At 43.3% G+C, this 26,638-nt stretch overlaps 1 protein-coding gene and 1 long non-coding RNA gene across 4 annotated transcripts; one reads left to right on the top strand and one right to left on the bottom strand.

Moving 5' to 3' along the window:
• Positions 1 to 6,265: 6,265 nt before the first annotated feature.
• LOC308041148 lies at positions 6,266 to 9,287 on the bottom strand. 3 transcript variants are annotated; one of them, XR_013922200.1, is made up of 3 exons: positions 8,725 to 9,287; positions 7,718 to 7,957; positions 6,266 to 7,333 (listed from the first exon to the last, which is right to left on the bottom strand). It is a non-coding gene; the product is annotated as an uncharacterized lncRNA (long non-coding RNA). The 3 variants fall into 3 exon arrangements; XR_013922199.1 differs by having other exon boundaries at positions 6,266 to 7,957; XR_013922201.1 differs by lacking the exon at positions 7,718 to 7,957.
• A 699-nt stretch (positions 9,288 to 9,986) lies between these two features.
• GLRX5 (glutaredoxin 5) lies at positions 9,987 to 16,496 on the top strand. The gene is made up of 2 exons (XM_080346260.1): positions 9,987 to 10,361; positions 15,711 to 16,496. Exons 1-2 carry the CDS (start codon positions 10,061 to 10,063, stop codon positions 15,887 to 15,889), a joined length of 480 nt encoding a protein of 159 aa, XP_080202386.1. The 5' UTR covers positions 9,987 to 10,060; the 3' UTR covers positions 15,890 to 16,496.
• Positions 16,497 to 26,638: the final 10,142 nt, after the last annotated feature.

The raw sequence follows: 26,638 nt of genomic DNA, 5'->3' as shown, positions 1-26,638 counted from the left end.
GTACACCCTTCTGAGAAGAGCAGCTTTCAGCGCATAAGATATTTAAACCTGGGCTTACTACTCCAAATATCACTCCCAGAACTGTATTAAACATATGCAATTAGGAACAGAGAGACTTTGTTTGATGTTCTTCATGAGGTGCAAGATACTGCCAAAGAAGCCTCAGATCTCTGCAGCTTCTGCAACGGGCAGAAGCAAGCCTAAGAGCGAAAAGAATGTGGGACCAAGGTTAGCAGACAAAAACTGACACAAGTCTGCTGAATTCAAGGAGAGTTAAGCCAGAATAAACCAGCTGAGACACTGTTCCATTTATTTATGAGCAAAACAGACTGTTTTGCACCACACACACACACGACATCAGGATTTGTCATGCAAACACCACTTGCTTGAATCACACCATGTAATTTGGAACATATGCTCTAAAGGAACAGTTGTCACTGATGATACTGGAGTCCTCCATCACTATCAAAACATTTGTAAGTAACATTCAACTTCCATATTGATATCAAACAATTTTTATCTCAAGAGCAAAGCAGCAACTCTCCTGAGCATCATTTTTTCTTCTGCCTATTTTCTTAGTTGGTTCTCACAGGATCTGCTCTGGTTGTTTTCACTCTGGTGCCTACACATCTTTAACTGTCTGAAAGCACTCAGAAAGCTCTTCTTTTCTCCCTAAATATAAGAAGAAACACTCAGTGCCCCAAACAATACACTTTGGCGTGTTAAAAACTGATAAATGGAGAGCACTCAAACTTTGGAGACAATATCACTTAAGATAAGTAAACAGAAAAACAATAGGAAAGATTGCTGTACACTTAACTGCATTGGTGCAGTTTTCCTGATGCATCGGCAGTAGTGAAGTCTTTGTATTTCCTTTATTAAAAGGATGCTTTTATTACACTGCTTCTGTATAGAAAAAAAAAAAAGTCTGTGAGTACCAATATAATTATTTTGTTTTAAAAAAATACTCTTCAAGCAAAAGTGTGAACCAGAGACCAGCTGAACACAGACCAAGTCAGAGGCACAGATGGGGCGGGAGCAGAACCCCAGGCCATGACTCTCCTTGCCCCAGGGAGCATTTTCACTCACAGGCTATGAAGTCCCACACTGTTTGCTCTCTGTGCCACTCATTCCCTGGGATGACTTGAGGGGTTTTTAATGCAAATTGTCTTTAATATTTAGGCATCAACAAGGTTAGCAGCTGGGTGGGAAATGCAAAATATAGACAAGTTAGAAACTAACTAGAAAAAAATAACATTTACTTCATTTCTTTGATAAATCTCCCCCACTTTCAACTACTTGCTTCGTAGTATATTTTAAAGTGCACTATTCTGCATAGCTGTTTTCCCAAGTGTCTTTACAGTCCTCATTGGTCTATTTAAGTTAGGAAGATAAGTTAACATAGAAATACAAGAAGGCTGCAAACTGAAGGAAAGTGAGAAAAGAGGTGACGGAGGGGAGATAATTCTTTGTCCACTTGTGAATAGAAATAAAGAAGCTTCCTCATATGACATATGACATGTCTCCTCTCATCTGGACTGCTGAGGCTTGTGTGGTTTGGAGCGCTGTTGGAGAGCACACACCACTTGTGAATCCCATGCAAGCCTACCAATGACGGAAAGACAGTCTAAAGCTCAAATTCATTACAGCTGACAGATTAAAACCTGAAACCATTTCTTACCTGTACATCTTCATGTTATTCAACTGCGAGAATTTGATTAATTAATATTGAAGTGAATTAAAGACCATAGACTTGGCATCCACGGTAAACTGGTGTAGGAATAAAGACAAGTCCAAATGTCTCCCAGCATTTTGAAATGAAAGATATTATCTGTTTTGCATGTGTTTTATACTCTATTGAAATAGGAAAAAAAAAAAGCCAAAACACAACAAAACACCCAATCCACTTTTTTTTCCAAAATAAATCTATGAAAATTAATTAAGTTTATGACTAATCCTATGTATAATTGGTATTTTAAATATTTTTAATACAGCAACTGAATAAGCCTCAGATTTTAAGCCATTATTGATTTACGCTGTGAACTCTCGGGGGACCAAAAAAAGGTTTACTGATGGTATTGCCGCAGCACCCAGAGACCTCCAACTGCAGGCAGGCACAGTCTGCTAAGGAATCTGAATACACCTAGAAAAAAAGCCTAGGTGGTCTGGAGCAGCAACAACCTAATTATGCCAGAAAGTGGATAAGGAAAGGGTTATGTTGACTTCTACGTTTTGAAAGTGTGGAGGGAGCAGCAGCAAAATGGAAGGTTATACATTTAGGAGTTTGCAGTGCTAACTGTGGTAACTCACAGCAGTGTCCCCACTGAGATCAGCAGGAAACAAGCCAGGGCAGGCAAAGGCCCGCTGAAAATCCAGATCTGAAGACACATCTCCTGTGTCCAACTCCAGTAGATTGGGTTTTTCCTTACTCTTCTCCATATACTTTTACAAATTTTTTTGAAGTTACAGAAGAAGCCAGAAGCTGGCTTAAAAAAGATATTCTCTGGAGTCCTCTGGATAGATAGCAAAGACAACTGTTGAAATATAACAATACATAAACTTTCTACTATTAAAATTAATGGCATGTGACTACATGTGGCTCTCCTGGCTTCCTTTCACACCACAAATGCAGTTTTGCTATTCTGATTTCCCTGAGACTCGGTCTTCTGGAACTACACTACCATCTCTACTAGCCTCCCTGCTTCTAGATAGGTCAGCTTTGTAAAGCAATTTTTGTTTGCATCTAGCCTTTTAAGGGATGAGAAACACATGCTATGCAAAACAAATCTTGTATGCCAGTGTTTAAAAGACTATAGTCCTAGGAGAAGCCTTTAGATTTATTTTCCTCCTTTCATGGCGCATGAACTGTAACTCTTTCACCACAGCAGTCCAGCATGAAACTACAACAGAGCCCAGATCAATTTCCTCTGATCAAGCATCTCAAACTGAAGTACAGTGACACAGAGCAGCTGCCAGGACGTACCTTTGTCTCCTCCTGCCTCCCAGGACTGGCAGCAACTGAGATCTAGTATCTGAACAAATCTCTGGACAAAGACCAAAAGGGCTGCTGATGGGGAAGGGAGCTGAAGGATGATTCAGAGTGATCTGCACCCCACTGGCACAAGAAAAGTGATTGTTCTAAAGCTCAGAGCTTTTTCCCAGGCTTCTGCTCAGAGGGCCAAATGCCTTTTTCTTTCTTTTTTTTTTTTTAAATGAAATCAACCGGTTATAAAACAGGCCTTTGTGCAAGCGCGAGTGCTACAATTAGATGGCACACACTACAGTACAAGTACAGTACAGCCCATAGAGGCTGCTGAGCAATTGCAGCTGCCATGGACATCAGCAAGGGAGGAAAACTACAAGGAAGCTCAGAAGAAGAGCTCAGAGCACAGCAGCATTGCAACCTCAATCACTGAATTGCAATAAATTATATTAAAGGTGAGCAGCATTAAAATTAGAAAGATCTGCCATGCAATTGTTTTAATGCAGATTCAGGAAAGGTGCATACTGTTGTATTTGTGGAGCAGCAGCTTATTCTGTGAAAGAACTGCTTGCCCTCTGAAAGTACATGGTTAGTAACCACCACCACCAAACCAACCTGCATCTGTCATGTGGTGACGAGCACTAAAAGCACTGCTTGTGAACAGCCAAAATCAAGACAATCACAGTATCTATATGAAGCACTTGGCAGTGCTCTCTCAAATAGTTCACCTGTTCTTGAAACAGTCAAATTTTCAAGAAATACAGGTTTTTATACTTCAAAAAAGGAAAGAAAAAACCCTTCAGAATATATAACCCCCCCCTCAAACTTCCCTCATCTTTATATTGATATTTCTAGGTTTCCAAGTGGTTGTGCTTTTGTTGTTGTTTGTTTAAATAAACAAAATGTAGACAACTAAAAACTCAAGTTTCTGGCCACCCCTCTAAGAATTTGTGGTTTTACCTCCCGCAAGAGATGCTTTTGAGCCTGTTCTGGAGCTTTTAGTTCATATATTACAAATGCCAAGTATGCCAACACACAATCCTCCTCTCGCATCCGAAGATTTTGTTAGTACTTTGCGTCTATTAATAATTTTCTTCACATTAGATAAACTGCTCTGAAAACCAAGTGATTCAAAATATTCCTACCACATTCATGGACACTTTTTCAGAGAGCTTAACATACAGGAGCTCACGATTTACCTGCAACATCAATATCTGTGGTTAGCAGACAGGGATTTAAAACACCACAAGTTCAAATAAACCATTGATTTCAGAAATACAGTTTAAGATACTTTTCACAATAGTTTCAGCAGTACTTTGTATTTCCCACCTTCACATGCTCTCTGCTTTATTGATTCTAATTCCAACTGACTTTTCCAAGTTAGCCTCCAAACTATAACAGCATGAACACTCAAACACCACCAGCGAGCACTGATGAGGACTGGGCCTTAAACAGTTTTCCAGGTTTCCCTCCATAGTAGAGATTGAAATATCATCCATCTAAGGAGGGTGTACTAAAGGCTTTGATATTGTCCTTCTGCAAGCAACCTTCCTTTCTTTGAACCTCAGGGCACAACAAGAAAACCAATGCCTAGCATTAAATATGCAGGGTTGCTATGGAAAAAAGATATCATGTCACAATGAAAATCTTGGTTTGACCTCCCATACATGTTTTTAAAAGTTTTCCAGCCTAAATCTAACATTTCTCGAGTAGCTGACTTTGCAACTTAAAGAATATTCCTTTAATTTGCTTATTTCCTTAGAAGACAATCATAGAATCATTTTGGTTGGAAGAGACCCTCAGGATCGAGTCCAACCATAACCCAACTCTAGCACTAAACCATGTCCCTAAACCCCTTTTCTATATGGCTTTTAAACACCTCCAGGGTTGGTGACTCAACCACTTCCTTGGGCAGCCTGTTCCAATGCCTAACAACCCTTTCTGTGAAGAAATTTTTCCTAACATCCAATCTGAACCTTCCCTGGTACAACATGAGGCCATAAACAAAACATCAACAAAAACAAGTTCACATTGATCCTTCCACAAACCCTCTTGGATCAGAATGCAACTCTGGTAACTTATGCAGTGAGTGACCCTACGTAAGTTACCCAGAACTCCTCTGTTCATTTTACCCAGCACTACCCTCACAGTTTCTGCTCTATCACCAGACCTAGTTGCTACAGCTTTACCCATGTTCCTAGTCACTCCAATTCTTCTCCCCTCCATACTGCAGTGTCCCTCATTAGGTTGCACATCTGGTGCGAGAATCTCCCCACTCTGAATGGAGACAAGGACTGGCATGGGCTTGGAATGGAGATACTGTCCCATCCCTCTCCAGGAGCAACCAGCATAGCTATCTGCATCAGATGAGGCATACAGCTCCTGAGTCGCAGCTTCCCACATCTTTGTATACCCTCTCCTTGCTTTCAGTACAAAACCAGACTCTAGCCCGCCCACAAAAATTCAGAAATACAAGAACAATATCACACAGTGGGGAAAAAAAGCAACAAACTTTTAGCACAATTTAGTTTGTACACATACAAACAAGAGTTTGCAGAACCTCATACCATAGCCAAAGATGGGCAGATTTCCATGCACATTCCTGTCAAAGGTCAGTTCTCAGCAAAGCTTCAAGCCGTCAAATTCCACACCACAGCTGTCTTCTGAGAGGCATCGCACTTCACATCTGCCTCATCCAAATTCCAGTTCTCTGTAGCAGAGCATAAACCGCTGCACAACTCCCGTGAGAAATTTTACTCCAATTGGCATAAAAACCTGAAAGCGTCAATCTATACAAAAAAATGTAAGCAAGTGAGATGCAGGTTATTTTATTCTGCACAACACTTTATAGAATAGTGGGACTAGGAATATATTTTTAAAAGAAATATCATGGACTGCAATGATTAATTTTAGTCGTTACTCAAGCTTTTCTTCACCCCCGCTCTAACATATCATTTCTGCACTTGCATGAGCACATGGTGTATAACTAAGAATTACCCTTAACATTTTTACAGTAACGAGAGCCTGTTTATACTCTCTCCAATTAAAAAAAAAAAATCACATTGATGCACTGGCAATAATGTTTTAACAAAAAGCTTCCAGGATCCCTAGAATTATATTAATACAGATTTGTCAAGCAAAGATTAAGCAACAGCAATTCACATGATTTAGGGTCACAGCATTAGCTATAGTTCCTTTTTCAAGGAACGTTATGAGAACTTAAACGTGTTAAAATGTGCACACACTTTCATAGAAAAAAATGAAACACTAAAGGCTGCATGATGAAATAAATAAAATCTTTATTGAAATATTGTAGTTCCAAGTTTATAAATATAGATAATCTTATAATAGATAAGATTTACAAAAAAAATTTCATCATTAAGATTCTCCACATCAATTCCATCTCCTTCATAAATTCACTAATGGGTGCAAAACTCTTTAATTTTTACTTGGAGAAATCTCTCGTACTGCTTTGTTACCCATCTGGTTCTGAAACAAACTGGCTAATAGGTCTCTGGGTTAGATCCAAAAATCTTGGTTTCCCATGGGACCAGAGTTCCTATCCCGGTAAAACCCCCATAGCGCTTCTACATTTCTGCTGCTTGTTTCACAACTTTTTCAAAGTAGCCTATCTTCAAAATACACAGGAGCTTTTCACAGATGTTTCTTCAGCATTCACAATTCAGGCATCCCACATAAACTTTAACTGTACAGTCCAGAACTATAGGTGCATTTTAAGCATTCTTAATGCTCTCAAAACTGAGGATATGTTGGTGCTGCCAGATGTGGATGGTGTGCTGAAATTATTTACCTGGCATGCAGAACAGCTGGAGCTTATGCCATCTCACTAAAATGCTTAAAGAGACAATAAAACTGCCCAAGTAGAGCACAATTGTTAAGGCACAATAAGAGACTTCACTTCCAGACATTATCACTAGTCAGAAAGAGACACAGATATCTGACTTGGACACGAAGAGGTGTCCTGTTCTGATAAGCTAAAATGAGACTTTTTTTCTCATCCTTCTCACCAGTTAATTTAGACCTCTCCTTTTTCTTTTTAAAACAAACAAAAACCCTTTTGCTGACAGTATTATATGTCTACTTAGATGCACTAACACCTTAACACCAATTCATAACTAGTAACTCTGTTCAGCAGCAGAATGCCTGGAAGTAACCTAATTTGTGTCTAACTGTGAGGGTTTAAGCCCAGCAGTTTGAATATCAGCACTTCTATTACTATTTTCAAAATGAGGTGAAAATAAGTCTTCTAACAGGAACATCAGCAAAATGCCAGGAATCTTATGGGAGTCCCATTAATATTTCTTCTGAACAGGTGATTTAAATCATTATCTGAAAAATACAAGAAGTTTCACTTAGACTGATGGAAGACTGGACCAGGTAACAAATAATTACCTCTCTATTTCTAGAGTGTACATGGCCTAATTGTTCTAAGTCTTACCAGCAGGGGAAACTGTTTATCTATTAGGGTACTGCATATTTCATAATCCAAAAGCATTTGACAATACTCAATATTTTATTACAAAAATTCTGTTAAGCTTAATATTATCTCACAGGCCAATCTCTCAAAACTACAGTAACTATAAATTCAGGTACTTTTCTTTATCCCAGTATGCAGATCACAGGTCAGCTTTTTAACATTTATAGCAGTTTTTTAGTGTTCAGCAGATGTTACTCTATTTGCTAAACAATATCGGACTGCAAAATTGCTCTTACTGTTGATAGATCAATAATGACATGGGATAAGTCATTATCTCCGTGGCAACAGAATTGTGGCTGTTAGAGGAATATTGCGCATGTTGCTGCTGTGACTCGGCCAGGCATGCCTCGGCTTCCTCACGCAGGTGCTCTCTCTGCAAGTCTGGTATGCCCAGAGTACTGACAACCAAGGGCACCTCTTGGACTACAGAGGATGGACCTTGAACAGTGGTTACATGATTCCAGAAGGAACATAACCTGACACAGGTTTATTAGACATCAGCTTGATGTTCTTATTTCACTTTTTATTTTTTATTAATCACCTCCTTGGAGAAATAACTAGAATAAAGTTCAAGAATTGTTTCCTTTTTTTTTTTTTCCATATTGCACAACCTTGTACCATGTTAACCACAACATATAAACCACAGAAAGCAGTAACCTTTCTGTGTCTTGATCAGCATGACCATGCCTGTCTTCTGATGTTCTGCTGAAAACAAAACATACTGACACATAAAATGCAGTGTTCATCAACAATACATGAACTTTGTCCTTAGATTCATAACAGTATTTCTTCATACCTACATATATTTTCAAACACTTTTAAAAATCTTCATGGCTATCCATGCGATGAGAAACTGCAAGTTTGCCACAATTCCTTTTGTAATTTGATCTAATTAAATAGAAAGCAACAAAGCAATGCCTGAAGGTCGTTTCATAGAAAATGAAAAATGAGTTGTCATTTAAGCATCAACTGGATTCCATAAAAATCAAGAACTAGAAAACAGTCTTCTGAACACAGAATACAAGCTGGGCTTGTTAGTAAAGCTCTCACATGAGCAGAATTGGATGGAAAAAAATTATTTTCCTTACAAACGCAAATAATACAAGCGACCATTAATATACCGTAAGTCCAGATGCCAGAGCTGCAATGTAAATTAATACTCAGAAATACACTTTGATTTGTAATTTGTGAAAGACTGTGGTTTATTACAGTGGAAAACTTTTCAACACTTTCTTCTACTTACAGGATGGAACTTGCTGCTGTAGGAAATGTCCACATTCTGCCTCAAGTTCTTGAAAAGCATCCGCATCTGCCCAGGAATTAAAATGGAGTTGCCTGCACATGCAGATGTTTTCAGGTTCTAAATTCAGTGCTTCTCTGGCTGATGCTGGGCAGTTCTGCACGTCTTCCATCATCAACTGAACAAACGATTTTGCAAAAACAGCCAACCACCCCAATCTTGCTCCCATCTCTCCACCTAGCTGCCACCTCCACCAGCTGTTCCAGCAACAAGCCAAGCTGTGCAAAGCTATCGGTTACCCAGCTCTCCTCTCCTAGTACTGAGGCAAAGCACGCAAAGTGCTGGTTTCCCAGTGACATAAACCGCCACCTTCATCCCATTAAAAATCAACCAGAATTGAGCAAGTGAACGCAAAGAGGCCACCAGACACAGGCAAAGGTACCGGGGAGCCAGACCCACCCCGCACTGCCCACAGGACACCTCGGCCGCTGCCCGTCGGGACTAAAGGCCTCGACTCTGGCGCTGCTCTTTCGAGGACGCGCACGTTTGTACGCGCTCCCCCCAGCCCAGGCATCCGGTACCCCCGCCCCGCCCCGCCCCATTCTCCCGGGATCTCATCCAGCCGTTAAACGCCGTCTTGAATCCCGGCTCTACCGCAGCCCGTACCACCGCAAGGCCGGGGAAGAAAGCCCAGACCCCATTCCCAGTCCCACCACGGAACACAGCGGCTCCGCGGAGCCCCCGGGCCCTGCCGCACGCCCGCTCGAAGGGAGCAGCTGAGCACAGCGACGGCCGCCCCGCGGGTCTCTGTGCCGCGCTGCCCTCTCTTCCCTCCGCGCCGCTCGGCCTTTGCCCAGCGGTGAGCCCGGTGGGCCGGGACGCCGCGGAGCAGCGAATCCCGCGCCGCGCCAGGCCCCACGGCCACGAGTCCGGCTATCACCCGGAACCGGAAAGAGCTATACGATAATCACACCTCCCCGGGGCTTCCCGAGCAAAACAGCGACACCGGGGAAACCTGACCAATCGCGTCTGCGGAGTGGGCGGGGATTAACCAAATCATACTAGATTGATAGGAGCTTCTGCCAATGTAGCTTCAGCGGTGGAATGCCCTCCACAAATAGGAAAGCAAGATAGCCTCAGGGTTGCTGGGTGGGACAAAACTCCTTGTTTCTTCACGCTACTGGCTGTTGGTGTTGATTGGCGGGTGGTTAGTCCTACGTAGAGGAGACGCTTCCCCGCGACCTTTCCTGCTCTCCGCCAATAAGCGGTCGGCGCTGGCTCGGGGCCGGCGGAGCGCGGCGGGGCCCGGCAGTGGGCGTGGGCGGGCGGTCGGGGCAGGATGAGGGGGATGCTGCGCGCGGCCTGGCGCGTGGGCGCCGCCGGCGCGCGGGGCCGGGCCGGGCGGGCGCTGAGCCAGGCGGCCTCCGAGAGCGGCGGCGCCGAGGGCGGCGGCTCGGGGTCGGGGTCGCGGGAGGCGGTGGAGCGGCTGGTGCGGGCGCACCCGGTGGTGGTGTTCATGAAGGGCAGCCCGGAGCAGCCGCTCTGCGGCTTCAGCAACGCCGTCGTGCAGATCTTGCGCCTGCACGGCGTGGAGGACTACCGTGCCCACGACGTCCTGCAGGACCCCGACCTCCGCCAAGGTCAGCAGCGGGCCGGGACCGGGGCCGGGCGCGGCGGCTGCCCGGGTCACCTTTGGGTGCCGCCTCCCGCGGCAGCGGCGCTCGCATACAGCCCGAGCCGGTCCCGGCTCCCCTGCGCGGAACGCCGCTGCTGCGGGCGGAGCAGAGGCCCCAGGGACCAGTGTCCCCGTGGGACAGGCCCTCGGGAGGCTCCGGCGTGTGTGGCGCTGCGGGGGTCCGGGTCGCCCGCCCGCCTCGCACCGGCTTCGCTCGCTTTGCTCCCTTCGCTCGCTTTGCTCCCTTCGCTCGCTTGGATTTTTGGCTGGTTGGTCTGCACTGCGAGCAAGCTACATCCTGTTCTTGGGGGCTGTGGGATTCCACGCCTGTCACAAACGTGCTGTTGGGGTTGCTTTGCCTGCACATCCCCCTTTGGTTTCTGTAACCTTTGTCCAAGGGTGTCTTAGTTATCTGTAGAATGCAGTGCTGCTGATGGGGCGGCTCTTAGGAATCAGGCTTCTTGTGCCACGCTGCCTTGCGAAAGTAATAGATACTAAGCTCTGTTAAAAGTTGCGCCAGGGAAGGTTTAGATTGGTTATTAGGAAAAAATTCTTCATGGAAAGGGTTGTGAGGCATTGGAACAGGCTGCCCTGGGAAGTGGTGGAGTCACTGTCCCTGGAGCTGTTGAAAAGGCATTTAGACGAGGTTCTTAGGGGCATCGTTTAGTGCTAGAGTTAGATTATGGTTGGACTCAATGATCCTGAGGGTCTGTTCCAACTGCAATGATTCTAAATTAATTTATACTGAATTATATAGCCAGATTTATTTTGTTCCCTGTGAACAGTATGATGAACTCAGCTTCATGAATGGCTTGGACATACACCACTGTATTCCCTCCTGGCACTGCCTGCCAGGGTTCTTTTGATAAAGTACAAAATTATGCTAATTTGCACAGGAATATTTGGTAATCATTTTACCATTACTGCTCCAGTGGTGCGAGCTATTCTGTATATGTTTTTTTTGGTAATTGTAGAAGGCAAGCATTGTGCTCTTGTAATGCTTTTCTTCCTCCTTACCCTCTTCAATATGCGTAGCTAACTTAAAACTTTCTCAAATAACCACATAAAACTTTTAAGACCAAAAAAAAGATAAAAGTATGTAGTAATTAGTCTTGCAGGTGCACAGCATTAATGGTTCTTGTCCAGAATACACTAAAATGTGCTTTAAATCCACATGCTGGCGTGTAGTGGGTGACTTCCTTCTCCTGTGTTTTTGGTATCATCTAATTCAGTTTTTCATTAGCTTTTAGCCAAAAGGCTGATCTTTTTTTCTAATCTTTGCTTGCTTTTCAGTTCACAGGTATGATAGTGTGTGGTAAAAACTTAAAAACTGGAATTTGGGTATGATGACATTTTTTGTTAATGAATGTTGGTTTTGTTCAGGTAAATTTACTGCCTTTGGCAGATGAGCAGATGGTTGTAGTTTTCTAAACTGTATGTACTTTTTTTTACATTTTTATTTACATTTTCTAAACTTTATTTTATTAAACCCATGGTTTAGTAGAACAAACTCATCAACTAAAAAGGCTGAAACAAACCCTTGAGATCAAACCATCAGCATTTCGCTTTTGGTTGAGAGGGCTTTTTGAACAGGCAGTGCTTTTGTTATTTACAGTATCTGGGGACTCGACCATGTGAATATCTAGCATTTTCTTCCTATGTAACAGGGACATCTCCCCTCTGAGCACAACACTTGTTTCCTCGACATGAACTCTGGCTTGTGCTAGGTGATCTGAGAGGTTATTGCCCTTCTGGCTACCTGAGCTTTAAATGAAAAGTGGTTTAAGCTGGACTGTTTGGCTGGATGCAGTTACAGCATACACTTGCACAATGTCATGCTGGTTCTCTGGTGCTTAAAGAAGTTGGTCTGTTCTCTTCCATGCACCAGCTTGTGCATTTGTCTGACAGCATGGAGAGCCAGCTCAGCTTCTTAACTGATCAGTGAGGGTGCGAGTTGAACTAGCTTGTTGCACTGAGAGCTGAGCGCTGGAGCCTTGCTGTGAAGAGCTGGGGAACAATACACTGCTGCTTTCAAGGCCAGCAGGCTGTCCTGTTGCTTCAGCTGTCTTACCTGCTGCACCCTAAAAAGCCAGTATGTGCCTGCTTCTGTGGACAGCAGTCTCCGACAGAGGAGAGGGCAGCGCTGCTGGAAGCTGTAGCTCTGTAGGTTGCCAAGTGTGTGTCAGTGGGGGCTGCCTGAGGCCCTCTGTGTCTCCCAGAGCTGCCCTTAGGTACCAGAAAGTTAATATGCAACATGTGACGCTTTCCTAAGCCCCCTGTGAATGTAATCTGTACTGCATGCGTGTGGGGTTAGTGAGGGGGTGCTAAACCTTTAGCTGTGAAAATATCTAATAGCTCCAATTTAGCTAAAGATTGATCTGCATGGAGCTTACTATAAATGAGCTGCTCACCAGCTTTGTATTCAGATGCAGAGAACTTAAATGTTTGCATATATGTAACCTTATACCATTTGCAGTAGGGGCTGGCTGTTTGCAGAGATGCTGGTTCAGGCATGTTTGAAGTGCTGACTCGATTCTTTCCTGTATCTGTTGAAACATCTTATTTTCAGGTTCTTACAGTTCAACTGCTGAAACTTGCTTTGTGCTAAAATATGTCCAGCTGTAAAACTAAAACAACTCGCCTCCTTGCCTTTTCACCTAAAAGGGCTCAGGCCTGTGAAACTAAATATTTGCTGCTACTTCATGTGATTTACCTAAACTTCGCTATTAAAGCCAGTTTATGAGACCTCAGCGCTCTCTCCTGCATGATGGTTCCACCGTTATCCACATTTCTCCGAGTTGGATCTGCCATAAGTGATCCTACTCTCAGCTGATGGACAGCATTAGGCTGGTTTAGGTCTCTAAGGTGGCAGAGAAGCTTGGGATTACATACTGGAAAAGTGGTGGTTTGAACTGTTGTGGTGGTTCTGGTTTCACAGTCACCTCAAAGTGTGCTAGCTCAGCTGTCAAACTTCAAACCTCATCTGTGGAGTGCTATTTTTGCAAAGCAAACTGCTTCTAAAGAGAAGCTGCAGCCTCTGAAGTGCAGGGGAAAAGGGGTCCCTTGTGGTGTCTGCGCTGCTGAAGGATTTATCCCAAAAGCACATCCTGAGGACAGCAGGCATAGACCAGGCTGACTTGCTTTAACACTATCAGAACAGCATTGGTAACTGCTCTGGTAAGCCAGGAGCTGGTAACTGGGTCAGGAGGTGGGCAGTTTGGGGTCTGTTTGAGCCCCGGCACGAGGCTGTTTAAAGCAGCTTGTCCCACACATGGACTGCAGCACACCGAGCAGCTAAGCTCAATGGCATTCTTATTTTTATCTGAAATTGCGTAGATCCTTAAAAGTACTATTGGTGCTTGTATGTATGGGCAGTTGGTTCCTTGAAGAAAATATTTCTGTAAAAAAAATAAATGGATGTAAATATTATCCTGGAATGCCTATTAGCAGTAAGTTTATTATGCAGAGCCCTTGGTTCTCAATTCATGTTAGTATTACAATATGCTAACAAAACCAAATCCTATTTTGAATCTGCAGTGGCTCCTTTGAGTAGGGTTATCCTTAAGCATGTTTTAATATTGGGACTCAGTTTTTCGTTGCAACTGTTACGGGTTAAAAGATTTTTAGGACAGTTTTAGCACTTCCAAGTGCTCAAAGGTTAAGGAGTGTTTAAGAAAAGTACTGCTAAACACAAGCTGACATCAAAGCTTATAATTTCTGGAATTGTATCTAAACAGTTGAGAGAGGTTTTAATGAGATACTAAGGAAGAAGTTACAGGTGGTGTTGCTGGAGATTAAGTTACGTGATTGTGGATTCCTTTTGGCCTTGATTTATATGCTAAACTTGCTGGTTTAGACTTTGGAAACATTAGGTGTCCCTGCATGAAGTCTTAAGTTAAAATCTAGCTCATGTTGTGCTTCATAGTTAGGAGCACTTTGTCACAATGATTTTTTTTTTTTCCTCTAGATTATTTTAGTGGATTTTAAAAACACACTGGTATTTGACTAAGGGGAATTATTAGCTCTGTTTCATATTTTATGCATTAAAATCGTAATGCTGTTGCATATTTATGCACTTATGCATACTTTTTTAAAAAAGAAAGAGTTTTCAGTTCCAGTAAAGTAAGCATAATTTGCTAACATCGTTATTTTTTTCTCTGAAATATTTTGGGTTTTTCTTCTACAGTCTTTAGACGTTAAAATGTTTTTGAAGGGGAAAGCAAATTCCCCTGTGTCTTCTCCTATTCAGGCCTAATATTTGCTGTTAGTACTTTGGCAGCTTGTGCTAAAGCTGGTCGCTGTTTGTTTGGAAGGTTGACTTGCAAGGTGAATGGGCGCTCTGTTTTTTATAGGCTTAATTTTGCTGTATGGGCTTCCTGCCTTTGGTAGAAAACCAACAGGCCTTGCATATTGAAAAATTTTTAAAATGTTGAATTGAAAACTTGGTATCTAAGCAAATGCTGGTGGACTTGGTATTAGAGCACACAGACATAGAATTTAAAAATTTCCTCTGCTCCATAAATAATGGCTTTGTTTGAAGCTATTTGTTTGAAGTGGCAAATTTCTTCTAATGATTCTTCTTTATGGGTTTTTTTTTTCATTATGTCTTTAAGTGCAAGTCGAGATTTGATTTACACCAACTGATCAGTAAATATTTTTTGATATTCCTACATTTGTCTTCTATGAAGTATAGTTTTAAACTTCAATTCTGTACTTCACAATTGCAACTAGAGCTCTGTTTTGTTTAGTGTACTTACAAGAGACTTCAGCCTTTGCCCCTCCCGTGGGCTGTAAGGTCTGGCAATGAAAGATAAAGCAATTTGAAATTCGTAAGTCTTCTAGAGGGGCGAACATATCTTGCAATTGAAATTGCAGTAGGTAGGTATAACTGTATGAATTCAGTAAGAACATAAAATATTTTAAATGTCCCTTTGGGAAATATAAAGGGTAACAATGTAAACAGTTCTCAATGTTTTTTCAAGATTTCTAATCTCTTTAATTGATTGAAAAATATTAGCATGTTTCCTGGGAGGGAAAAGAGACACTACCTTTTTCCAGCTCCTGTTTGAAGTCAGCGTAGTAGCCAACTCCATATCTTTCAACCCACGTCTCTGAGTTGGAATTAGAACCAAACCTAACTTTAACATAGTTTTTCTGATAGCGCTTCTGTTATATAGATACATTTTTGCCTCAATGGGAAAGAAGTGAAAATACGAGTAGTTCTCTCAGGCTGAAGCAATGTATTCTGTTGAAAAACCCATTCTATTTCGAGAGGGTGGGGAAAACTTTTAATTTATTTTTTTTTCTTATGCAGGAATAAAGAACTACTCCAACTGGCCAACCATCCCACAAGTATTCCTCAACGGTGAATTTGTTGGTGGCTGTGACATACTCCTCCAGATGCATCAGAATGGAGATCTTGTAGAAGAGCTGAAGAAGTTGGGAATCCGTTCAGCACTTCTGGATGCAGAAAAAGACCAAGACAAAAAGTAAAATGAGCAAAAAAGATGCTGTGAGAAGAATAAAGCAAATCTTCAGTAAGAACTTGTTACCAGTAAAGCCTTACGTACTTCAGCTCAAAGGCGGCATCTTTTTGAACTGACACTAAGATTTATCTGTGAATGTCTGTTAGCTCATGGTAAATGTAGTGATCTTGGTATTTTGATTTACAGATATTGTGAAAATTTGAGTATAACCACTGCACTGTAAAGCATACATTTGTGGAAATTGTGTTTAAAGGAAAAAAAAGTTCACTTCAAAAAGCATTTGCTTCTTGATTGAGGTGGGAGTAAACCAAAAGAGCTAATAATATCTTTATGTATTTTGAGCGTGTGTTTCTCTGTTCTTTGCTACACAAATCTGTGCAAACAGTGTTTGCATTCCCTTGCTCCTCTTCAAAAAGTGTTAAGTAACAGTGCATCAGTTTTGTTGTATAACTCCTGGTGATAAGACTTCTTGAGAGCCTGTAAAACTTCTGTGATCACATATGATGTAGGAGAAAAATAATCTTCAAACAATTTAGAAGTAAAAGATTATAAGAGAGTGCATGAAATATACTTTTATTCCAAAGGGTAAAAATAAACAGACTTTTACAAATAAATGTATAATGGTCGTTATTACTTTATAACATTCTGATTTGTGCCTAAAGATTTTATAAAACCTTTTCTACCTCTTGCAAAGCAGCTTTCCCTCCCTGCTCATATACTTTGTGTATTGCAGTTCTGTGTCAGTGCTAAAATGTGGTAATTGTTTTAGGCTTCAGTATTCTACCTTGAAATAGTATGGGAGAATACTTCAGTTACTACTGTAATTGTGTATTATTTACTAGTTACTAAGTTATCCTTTTATATTTGTTGTATTTCCAAGTATTTTCTCCTGGCTGCTGTGAAGAATATGGCTTTCAAACATGGGATTAACAGATTAAATGTTTCCTGTAGATGAGGTTCTTAGGGACATCGTTTAGAGGTAGACTTGGCAGTGGTAGGTTAATGGTTGAACTCGATCTTAAAGGTCTTTTCCAACCAAAACAATTTAATGATTCTGTGTAGGTGAGTGCAGCAGAGAGGCTACTGAATAGATAAATATTTGTGGAAAGTTTCTGAAGTCTTCAATACCAATCTAACCACATTGCCCTACATTATAGCTAATTATATTAACCAGTGGAGCTTCAGCTGTACAGCAATACTGCTAAGGTTAAAAGCTAACCAAGCTGTTTCTAAATGCAGTTTAATTTTATTATTATAAACCAGTTTGCATGTGAATTAGGCAAATGGTTGGAAATAAACTGTATTTCATGTTGATTGCTGACAGTAGTTCCTCTTTATTTTAAATTGCTATTTTAATGAAACTGATACTACTTCTGATTTTAAACCTAAAATGTTTTCCACTGCACAGGATAGAAAATGTGTTTTAGAGAAAGGAAGAAGTATGAATGGTCACTGGAAGGGGAAGTCAGGACTGGAACTTGTAGACAAGAGAGATTTGATGTAAGTTCCAGTTCTAAATCTCTCCTGTCCACTTGTGCAAGCTGTCCAGTGGAGAAACTATACAGGTACATTCTTCACAGAATATGGTAATGGTAAGCTGGTTATGGTAAGTTTACTGTATAGTTTTAATGCAGTCAGCATCACCGGGGTTAATAAACTCAGTGTGTATGTTCTCTGTGTTCTCCCTTGTTCACAACAGCTGCCCAGTACTGGTGGAGCTGACTGAATGACCACTGGATGTGAGTTACTCTGGGAGGCACTCAGCTGTAGGTGCAAGTGCAAGATTTCTGAGTTCACAGACAACATCGCATTCACGAAATGCAAAGCTTTAGGTAGTGCTGAGCATGCCAGTGCTATCTCTCTTTGAATCCACATTAAATAGGCTTTCTGATTTCTAATGTTTCACAAGTAGTGTTTGCCATTCTAAATGTAGAATGATGTTTAGAAAAATAAATGAATTTCAAAAGTCTTTGCTTGTTCATGTCAAAAGGCCTATTGAATTGGATGTACACAGTGAGCAAAGAGTAAGGTAACTTGAAAATGAAATGACTTTCTGCTTCAATGTTTAACTCTTAGTCTGCCTACTAAATAAATCTATTAAAAACCAAACCCCTAAATCTGCTGTTTCACAGAGCTCTGTTCTTTATTGTTTTGCAAGAGCTGAATGTTTTTTTTTCAGTACTATTTGCTAGTCATTTAGCGTAAATGTAACTTTAGCAGCTGGGTCTTCTTCCTCCTCAAATTAGCAAAATTTTTCTCCCAGCATGAGTTCCTGCTTTTATTGAGACTATGAGTAGTTCTTCTGCTTTCTTACCCTTGGACTCTTTAGTTTTTAATTGTTTGGTTGAATTTTTGTGTAACATGTATAGTAGTGTTTATACCACTCCTTTGCCTGACTGGAATGTGTTGTGATTGAGTGAGTACAAACAACAATACTATTATATGTGTGTGACAAAGCCACAAGAGTGGCAACTTCTGCCTGCACTCCTTCGTGAACTGTATATTTCCAGGCTGTATGCATAGGCAGTTGTCTTACATGTTACATCTATATAAATGTTCATGTTAATCCATCTGCAATTAAAAAAAAAAAAAAAAAAAAATCATGGTCAAATTGTGAAATTTCAGACGCTCAAAAAGAGACTTATTTTGTGAGATGACTGAAAATATTTTCTCCAATAAACCAATTCTCAGGTTGATCATTTTAGAATATGTGCAGCATTCTGAATGCTGCTCCTCTGCTTTTTGCTGTCCCTCAAACTAGAGGGGAGAAAAGAGCATGTGCCTCCAATCCAAGAGGGATGTTGCTGCAAATTAGCTGATTTTTTTTTTTTGAGGAAAAAAAAGGAAGGCCCTCACTGATGAGAGATTTGCACTTGCTTTTCCCATGCTTTTTGGCCAGTGAAGAGAAGGCAACTGATAATATTGGCGTCTGGGGTGACAACTGGTGGATGTGCTGAGCTAACACAGGGGGCTGGTGCTAGCTGGAAAGATCCATGAGGAGAGCCTGGTTGGATGGATGCAAAGGGTTCTGCGGGAGAAAGGGTCACTTTCCCCCCTCCAGGAGGAGCAGCTTGTCGCAGGGGTGAGGGGAGTGGTGGGGCAAAAGCAGGGCACTGACTCTTGTGCAGTGAAACTGACACTGAGGAGGAAAGAGTGCTGGAACGTGGCTGGGGGAGGCTGGCTGAAGGTGCCATGAGCAAAGATGTGGAGCTGCCCTTGCTGTCTTTGGCGAAATATGAAGCAAAGCTGGCAGGTCTTGAGTTTGGGGTAAGAATAATGCAGGAGGCAGCTCTGCACATGAGTATTGCCACCTGCAGGGCTTCTGCAGATGGTGGTCAGCTCTGTGGAGCTGCCAGCTCGAAAGCACCGTGTTGTCCCATTCCTGCTATTTGCCTTTTAGTGTGTTGTACCTGGCAGGGCTTCTGGCTGGCTGCTCCTCCCGTGAGGTGCTTCTGGACCCACTTTGGCTGTATTGTGCTGCTGAGGGCTTACAATGAAATGAATGCATGTAAACTATTATCTATTATTGCTATTCTATTATTATAGGGTGGTAGTCTGAGTGCTTGCCAAACTGGAAACCATTTTCATAATTATTTGTGTTTCATTGTGAGGATGCCTGTAGTGCTGCTGCTGAGGTAAAAGGCTGAGCTGAGTGGACCAACCTATTCACCAGATCACAAATTAAGCTAATCCTCTGCATCCTCTAAGGCTTCTTGCCTCTTACATATAGAACAAAGTGGTTTGATTTAAGCAAATGAGATTGTTCATATTCCAAAACCAGTGGGGTGTCCTAAACCTTCACCAAAAAGGAGGTAGGGTTTCTTTGGTCTTCTTGAACTGGTCCTGCCAGGGAGGAGAAAGAAGCAGGTTACGAGCACTTTGTACTACTAGTTTCAATTTGGGATAATTCAAATCACTTAGAGCCAAAAATTGTTTCCTTGTGAAAGCAAGCTGCTAACAGCCCAGGACATCTTAATGGGTTACAAGGTAAGTAAGTGTGTTTCTCGGCCCTAATGACCTTTACCTTGCCTTAATTCTGCTACCAAATGTTTGAACGTGGTCAACATTCTATCACACAGTATCACAGTATGTTTGGGATTGGAAGGGACCTCAAAAGATCATCTAGTCCAATCCCCCTGCTGGAGCAGGAACGCCTAGGTGAGGTTGCACAGGAACATGTCCAAGTGGGTCTTGAATGTCTCCAGAGAAGGAGACTCCACAACCCCCCTGGGCAGCCTGTTCCAGTGTCTGTCACCCTTACTGAGAAGAAGTTTTTTCTCAAATTTAAGTGGAACCTCTTGTGTTCCAGCTTGATCCCATTGCCCCTTGTCCTATCATTGTTTGCCAACGAGAAGAGCCTGGCTCCATCCTCATGGCACTCACCCTTTATATATTTATAAACATTAATAAGGTCACCCCTCAGTCTCCTCTTCTCCAAACTAAAGAGACCCAGCTCCCTCAGCCTTTCCTCATAAGGGAGGTGCTCCACTCCCTTAATCATCTTGGTTGCCCTACGCTGGACCCTCTCCAGCAGTTCCCTGTCCTTCTTGAACTGAGGGGCCCAGAACTGGACACAATATTCCAGATGGGGTCTCACCAGGGCAGAGTAGAGGGGAAGGAGGACCTCTCTTGATCTACTAACCACCCCCCTTCTAATACATCCCAGGATGCCATTGGCCTTCCTGGCCACAAGGGCACAGTGCTGGCTCGTGGTCATCCTGTTGTCCACCAGGATCCCCAGGTCCCTTTCCCCTACACTGCTCTCTAATATGTAATTTCCCAATCGATACTGGAACCTGGGGTTGTTCCTGCCCAGATGCAGGACTCTACACTTTTCCTTGTTAAATTTCATTAGGTTATTCCCCGCCCAACTCTCCAGCCTGTCTAGGTCTCGCTGGATGGCAGCACAGCCTTCTGGCGTGTCAGCCACTCCTCCCAGCTTAGTGTCATCAGCAAACTTGCTGATAGTACACTCTATTCCCTCGTCTAAGTCATTAATGAATATATTGAATAATACTGGCCCCATTACTGACCCCTGAGGCACTCCACTAGATACTGGTCTCCAACTAGACTCCGCACCATTGACTACCACTCTCTGGCTTCTCTCCTTAAGCCAGTTTGTAACCCACCTCACTACTCTATTGTCTAGACCACACCTCTGCAACTTAGCAACTAGGATGCTGTGGGAGACTGTGTCAAAGGCTTTACTGAAGTCAAGGTAGACCACATCCACGGCTCTGCCATCATCCATCCACCTTGTAACATTCTCATAAAAGGCTATGAGGTTGGTCAAGCATGACTTACCCTTGGTAAAGCCATGCTGACTGCCCCTAATAACCTTCTTATCCTTGATATGCCTTGAGATAGCACCAAGGATAAGTTGTTCCATTACTTTCCCAGGGACAGAGGTGAGGCTGACCGGTCTATAGTTACCCGGGTCCTCCTTCTTGCCCTTTTTGAAGATTGGAGTGACATTTGCTTTCCTCCAGTCCTCGGGCACCTCTCCCGTTTCCCAAGACTTGGCAAAGATAATGGAGAGCGGTCCAGCAATGACCTCAGCCAGCTCCCTCAGCACTCGCGGATGCATCCCATCTGGACCCATGGATTTATGGATGTCCAGTCTATTTAATTGCTCCTTAACCCAGTCCTCATCAACTAAAGCAAACTCCTCCATTGACCTGGCTTCATCTGGGGTCTCAGGGGTACAGGGCTCCCCAGGACAGCCTCCGGCAGAGTAGACAAAGAAGGCATTCAGTAATTCTGCCTTCTCTGTATCTTCTGTCACCAGGGCACCCACCCCATTCCTCAGTGGGCCTACATTGCCTCCGGTATTAGTTTTATCCGCTATGTATTTGAAAAAGTTCTTTTTGCTGTCCTTGACCCCTCTCGCCAGCTGTAATTCTAAGGAGGCCTTGGCTATCCTAGCTGCCTTCCTACATCCTCTAACAGCAGCCTTATATTCTTCCCAAGTGGCCAGCCCCTGCTTCCATGACCTGTAAACTCTCCTCTTCTGCTTGAGCATACTCAATAGATTCCTATTCAACCACGCAGGCCTCCTGGCTCCTTTCCTTGACTTCCTACGTGTGGGGATGCTCTGATCCTGAGTGTGGAAGAAGCAATCTCTGAATGCAATCCAGCTCTCTTGGGCCCCTTTTCCTTCAAGCAGTCTTGCCCATGGGATTTCCCCCAGCAATTGCTTGAAAAGGCCAAAGTTAGCCCTGCTAAAGTCCAGGGTTGCAATTCTACTTGCTATTCTGTTCCTGCCACACAAGATGCTGAACTCCACCATCTCGTGGTCACTGCAACCCAGGCAGCCCTCAACCTTTACTGCTTCGACCAGACCCTCCTTGTTAGTGAGGATGAGATCCAGCAGTGCACCTCTCCTAGTCGGCTCCTCCACCATCTGCATGAGGAAGTTATCATCAGTGCACTGGAGGAACCTCCTGGACTGTGGCTGGCTGGCTGAATGGTCCTTCCAGCAAACATCAGGGAAGTTAAAATCACCCACAACAACCAGGGCCTGTGACTGCGAGGCCACTCTCAGCTGCCCATAGAAGGCCTCATCAACTTCCTCAGCCTGATCTGGTGGCCTGTAACAGACGCCCACAACAGTGTCACCCCTGCCAGCCTGCCCCTTGATCCTGACCCATACACTCTCAACTCGCTCATCATCCACTCCTGGGCAGAATTTAGTACATTGTAGTTGCTCTCTCACATAGAGAGCAACTCCACCACCATGCCTGGCTGGCCTGTCTTTTCTGAAAAGGACATAGCCATCCATGACCACATTCCAGTCATGTGAACTGTCCCACCATGTTTCTGTAATTGCCACCAGGTCATAATCTCCCAGCCGAACATAGGATTCTAACTCCTCCTGCTTATTCCCCATGCTGCGCGCATTGGTGTACAGGCATTTCAGGGAGCGAGCACAGCACTCCCATTTCTCCCTAGGAGCATAGGAGGCCACCTGGTCCTCATCAGTTTTAGAATGCTGCCCCACTGGGACAAGCCCAGCTACAACCCCATCCCCCTTCGAGCCTAGTTTAAAGCTCTCCAAATGAGCCCAGCTAATTCCTGCCCCAGCATTCTTTTGCCCCTCTGAGATAAACCTTTCCCACATGACACTGTCTGGACTGGTGTCTTATAGAACCAACCATTATCAAAAAATCCAAAGCCCTGCCTGTAGCACCACTCTTGGAGCCAACCATTTAGAGACTGAATTTTCCTATTCCATCCCACATCGTCACTTGAAGATGGAAGGAGTGAAGAAAAGATCACTTGAGCCCCTGAGTCTTTCACCATCCTTCCCAAGACCTTGAAATCATTCTTCATTGCCCTCAGACTACGGGAAGCAGCTTCCTCCCCATCTGTCTGGAAGACCAGCAGCGGGTAGTAGTCTGTCGGGTGCACCAGTCTTGGGAGCTCTCTAGCAATATCCTTGATCCGGGATATCTAGCAATATCCTTGATTCTCCATTGCTTGCCTACTGAAAAAAAAAAGGAGTTTATATAGTTTAAAGTCCCTGAAATATCTGAAGTGCCTTTATTTGAGTCTGATGACATGGAGGCTTATTTTCATGTTCTGAGTTCTGTGATTCTTTTTAAAAAGTGGACTAGAACTCTTCAGCAGGATTCTTCCAGGAGTCTGTCAATGCTAACAAAATGTGTGGAAAACAATCAAGAGTGGGAATGAGAAATCGAAGAATTGTACCAGGGAAAATATCTTCTGAGCTGGCACCAAAAATCCCATCAAGGCTCTGTCAGTGCCTGCATCTAAGAAAGGCAATATTAAAAAGGAGAGCTGCCAGCCTGAGCAATAAATCCCTGTCTAATCTGGTTTGCATGTCCCTTCTGCAGAAGCCAGATCTTCTTATGTGGGTTTTTTCAACATCCATATTACAGAATTGTGTAAGAAAAAAAAAAACCCTAATTAGTTACAAGATATGCATTACCTATTAAAGAGACTGTGAGCAAAGGTGAAAGACAAGAAGGTAACAAGACTTTTCAGGTTTTGGATTGTTAGTTGTACTGGGTGAGGGTTGACCTTGCTTGTTGGTTGAAAGGGTTGGGATGAAAACAGTGCTCTGGAAGAGGCTGTTTTTCATTATTTGGGTTTGAATTTTTTGTTACTGGGATGCTGCTTCTTTTGTTGAATAGTTCCATCTCTCAGCATTGCTGCCTCTTGTGTGTCCTAAGCACAGCTACAAAAGCCCCTGACTGATTTAACTACATGGGTCTATCCCAACATATCTTTTAAGAAAAACAGCAGAAAATAGGACTGAGGTAGGAGCCAGGCTTTTCTCGGTGACAACCAATGATAGGACAAGGGGTAATGGGTTCAAACTGGAACAAAAAAGGTTCCACTTGAATATGAGAAGAAACTTCTTCTCAGTGAGGGTGACAGAACACTGGAACAGGCTGCACAGGGGGGTTGTGAAGTCTCCTGCTCTGGAGACATTCGAAACCTGCCTGGGCGCATTCCTGTGTAACCTCATCTGGGTGTTCCTGCTCCAGTAGGGGGATTGGACTAGATGATCTTTCAAGGTCCCTTTCAATCCCTGACATTCTGTGATTCTGTGATTCTGATTTATAAACTTTCCCTCATCATCCAACTTCTCACACATCTTGTTGCCCTGGAAGCAAGGGAGTAGGCCAGGACCAAAGATGGTTTTAGTTAGAAAGACCAGTGTACTGTACGAAATTTGTGCTAGTTGAAGGGTGTGGCTGAGAACCCACAGTGCTCTCTATGATGAGCAATCATTCCTATCTTCATGGTTTTGAAGATCACATCTTCTTACTCAGACACCAGAAATGCTTGCAGGACAGTGGGTTGCTGGCTTGTACTCCCCTCTCAAGAAGAAAAACAACCTTTCAAGGGTGACTTTGATTCTTAAATTATTTGAATATTTTGAAACCTTTTGAATTGGAGTAAATAAACACACTGGATTTCCTTAAACATGGAGGGAGTTACTAGAATTTTTTCTCTAGCTGTTGAAATACATGCTGCAATTTCTAAAGTACCTCATTTTCCTAAAGTATGTGCAGGTGGTGATTGTTTGCAAGGTCCAGAAGAGAATCCAAGGGCCAAGTTCAATATTAATTTGGAAGAGCCTTGCTAATTAAAGAAGTTAATTCTAACAACAGAGCTGATTTTATTTTTTTTTTTTAATTGTTGCAGCTGTTCCACATAAAAAGCCATGAGACCACTCCTTCGCACACACTGAGATGCCGGCATGTATGTCTGTGTTTTTGTCATTATATGTTGTCCCCTCTAACATAAAGCTTGCACAGGGGCCTTAGTTAGCATTTTTAAAGATGAGCTGTTATGCAATTTTACTTGGCATTTAGCAGTGAATTGAGTCAAAAGGGGCTTTGGAGGGGTGTTGAGTTAGAAAAAAAGCATTCAATGACACATTTCTACTTGTTATATAAGCACACTCTTCGAAGCCTGAAGGATTTTATGTACAATTTAGCCTCAAAACAGTGAAGTAGGGCACTCAATCTTCATTTTGCAGACTAATATGAACTAAAATTCAGATAAGTGAATTGCTACTTGTACTACAACAGCTATAGAGAGAATAAAGTTTTTGAGCCTTTATTCTTAAGCCTATGCTCTAACGAGTGAACACACACTTTTACAGGGATATCTCAACAGGCATTTTAGAGCTTTTTTTGCTACAACTAGCACCTTTGAAATACTACTTGTCAGACAGGATTTCCCCACTGAATGTTAATACTATGAAACCTAATGATCTGTTGTCATCCACCATTTCACTTGACTAAAAGCTAAACAGCTTTTTAGGTACATTTAAGTGGGGATTTTTATTTTTTTTTCTTAAAGAAAATTTATGTATTTACTCATGTGTCTGTGATGCTCTATAAGAGAAAAGCAGTAATATGTGAAAGGAAACAGGTGCAAGAAAGCTGATACTGTCTGAAAGGAAAGCAAATAAACAAAGCATTTTCGGGTGGCTCCAGAGGAAGGCTGGGGTGCTTCCTTGGGGAGATGCTCTCCAGGGGAGCTGCCGGCAGCCGGGCGGCGCGGCCGGGGCCACCCAGGAGATGGTGCTGTTGGACCGGAGAAGCGGCACAGCCCTGACCCAGAAGCATCTTTCAATGCGGTCCTCCCTGTTTTCCGTCTGTCTTGCACGTTATTCTTCGGGGTCCTCGTTTCCTTTTGGGAGAAGAAGGTGTCAGTGTTTTACCGGGAGCATATCCCGGTCTGGCAAGTGATGCTGCTCCCAGACAGACATCCCTGCACCCTCCATGGAGATGACGCTAGAGCTTGAAGGCAATGTTTTTCCATTGGACTGCGTGGCTGGCGAGATGGTAACGCCAAGGCGGGGAGCAGCTTCACAGCTCATCGCCTTCATCGGAGCAACCGCCTGAGAAGCACCGTGCCAAAGCCAAACCTCTGCCGGGTGCCCACCGCGCCACTGCGAGGGGTGGGGAGCAGCGTGCCCACTCGTGGGCTTCCTCGGGGACCCGCCGCCTGCCATCTTCCCTCCGCCATCCTCCAAGGCGGCCTGTCCCCATACACACGTGTCAGGGAAAGGTAAGTGCAAGGGCGGCTCCACGGCGAGGACTCGAGCGGGGCCGAGCATGGGGTGCAACGACATTTTGGCTCTGGTGCATGGCAGGAGTGGGATTCATGGAGCAGGGGTGCAGCGAGCACCCGGAGGGGGGCATGGCTCTGGGGCACCCTCGTCCCATGTTTCAGGCACTGGGCACCAGCCTCCTTCTAGTACTGGCCGGCT

This window comes from Nesoenas mayeri (genome assembly GCF_963082525.1).
Source record: "Nesoenas mayeri genome assembly, chromosome: 5".
Lineage (NCBI taxonomy): Eukaryota > Metazoa > Chordata > Aves > Columbiformes > Columbidae > Nesoenas > Nesoenas mayeri.
This window is presented reverse-complemented; position numbering and strand designations above follow the sequence as displayed.

Bases quoted from the DNA above. Each gene is read 5' to 3' on its own strand.
- GLRX5 (XM_080346260.1), top strand. From the start codon at position 10,061: ATGAGGGGGATGCTGCGCGCGGCCTGGCGCGTGGGCGCCGCCGGCGCG. The intron at 10,362-15,710 runs GTCAGCAGCGGG...TTTCTTATGCAG, and splicing joins GGACCCCGACCTCCGCCAAG to GAATAAAGAACTACTCCAAC.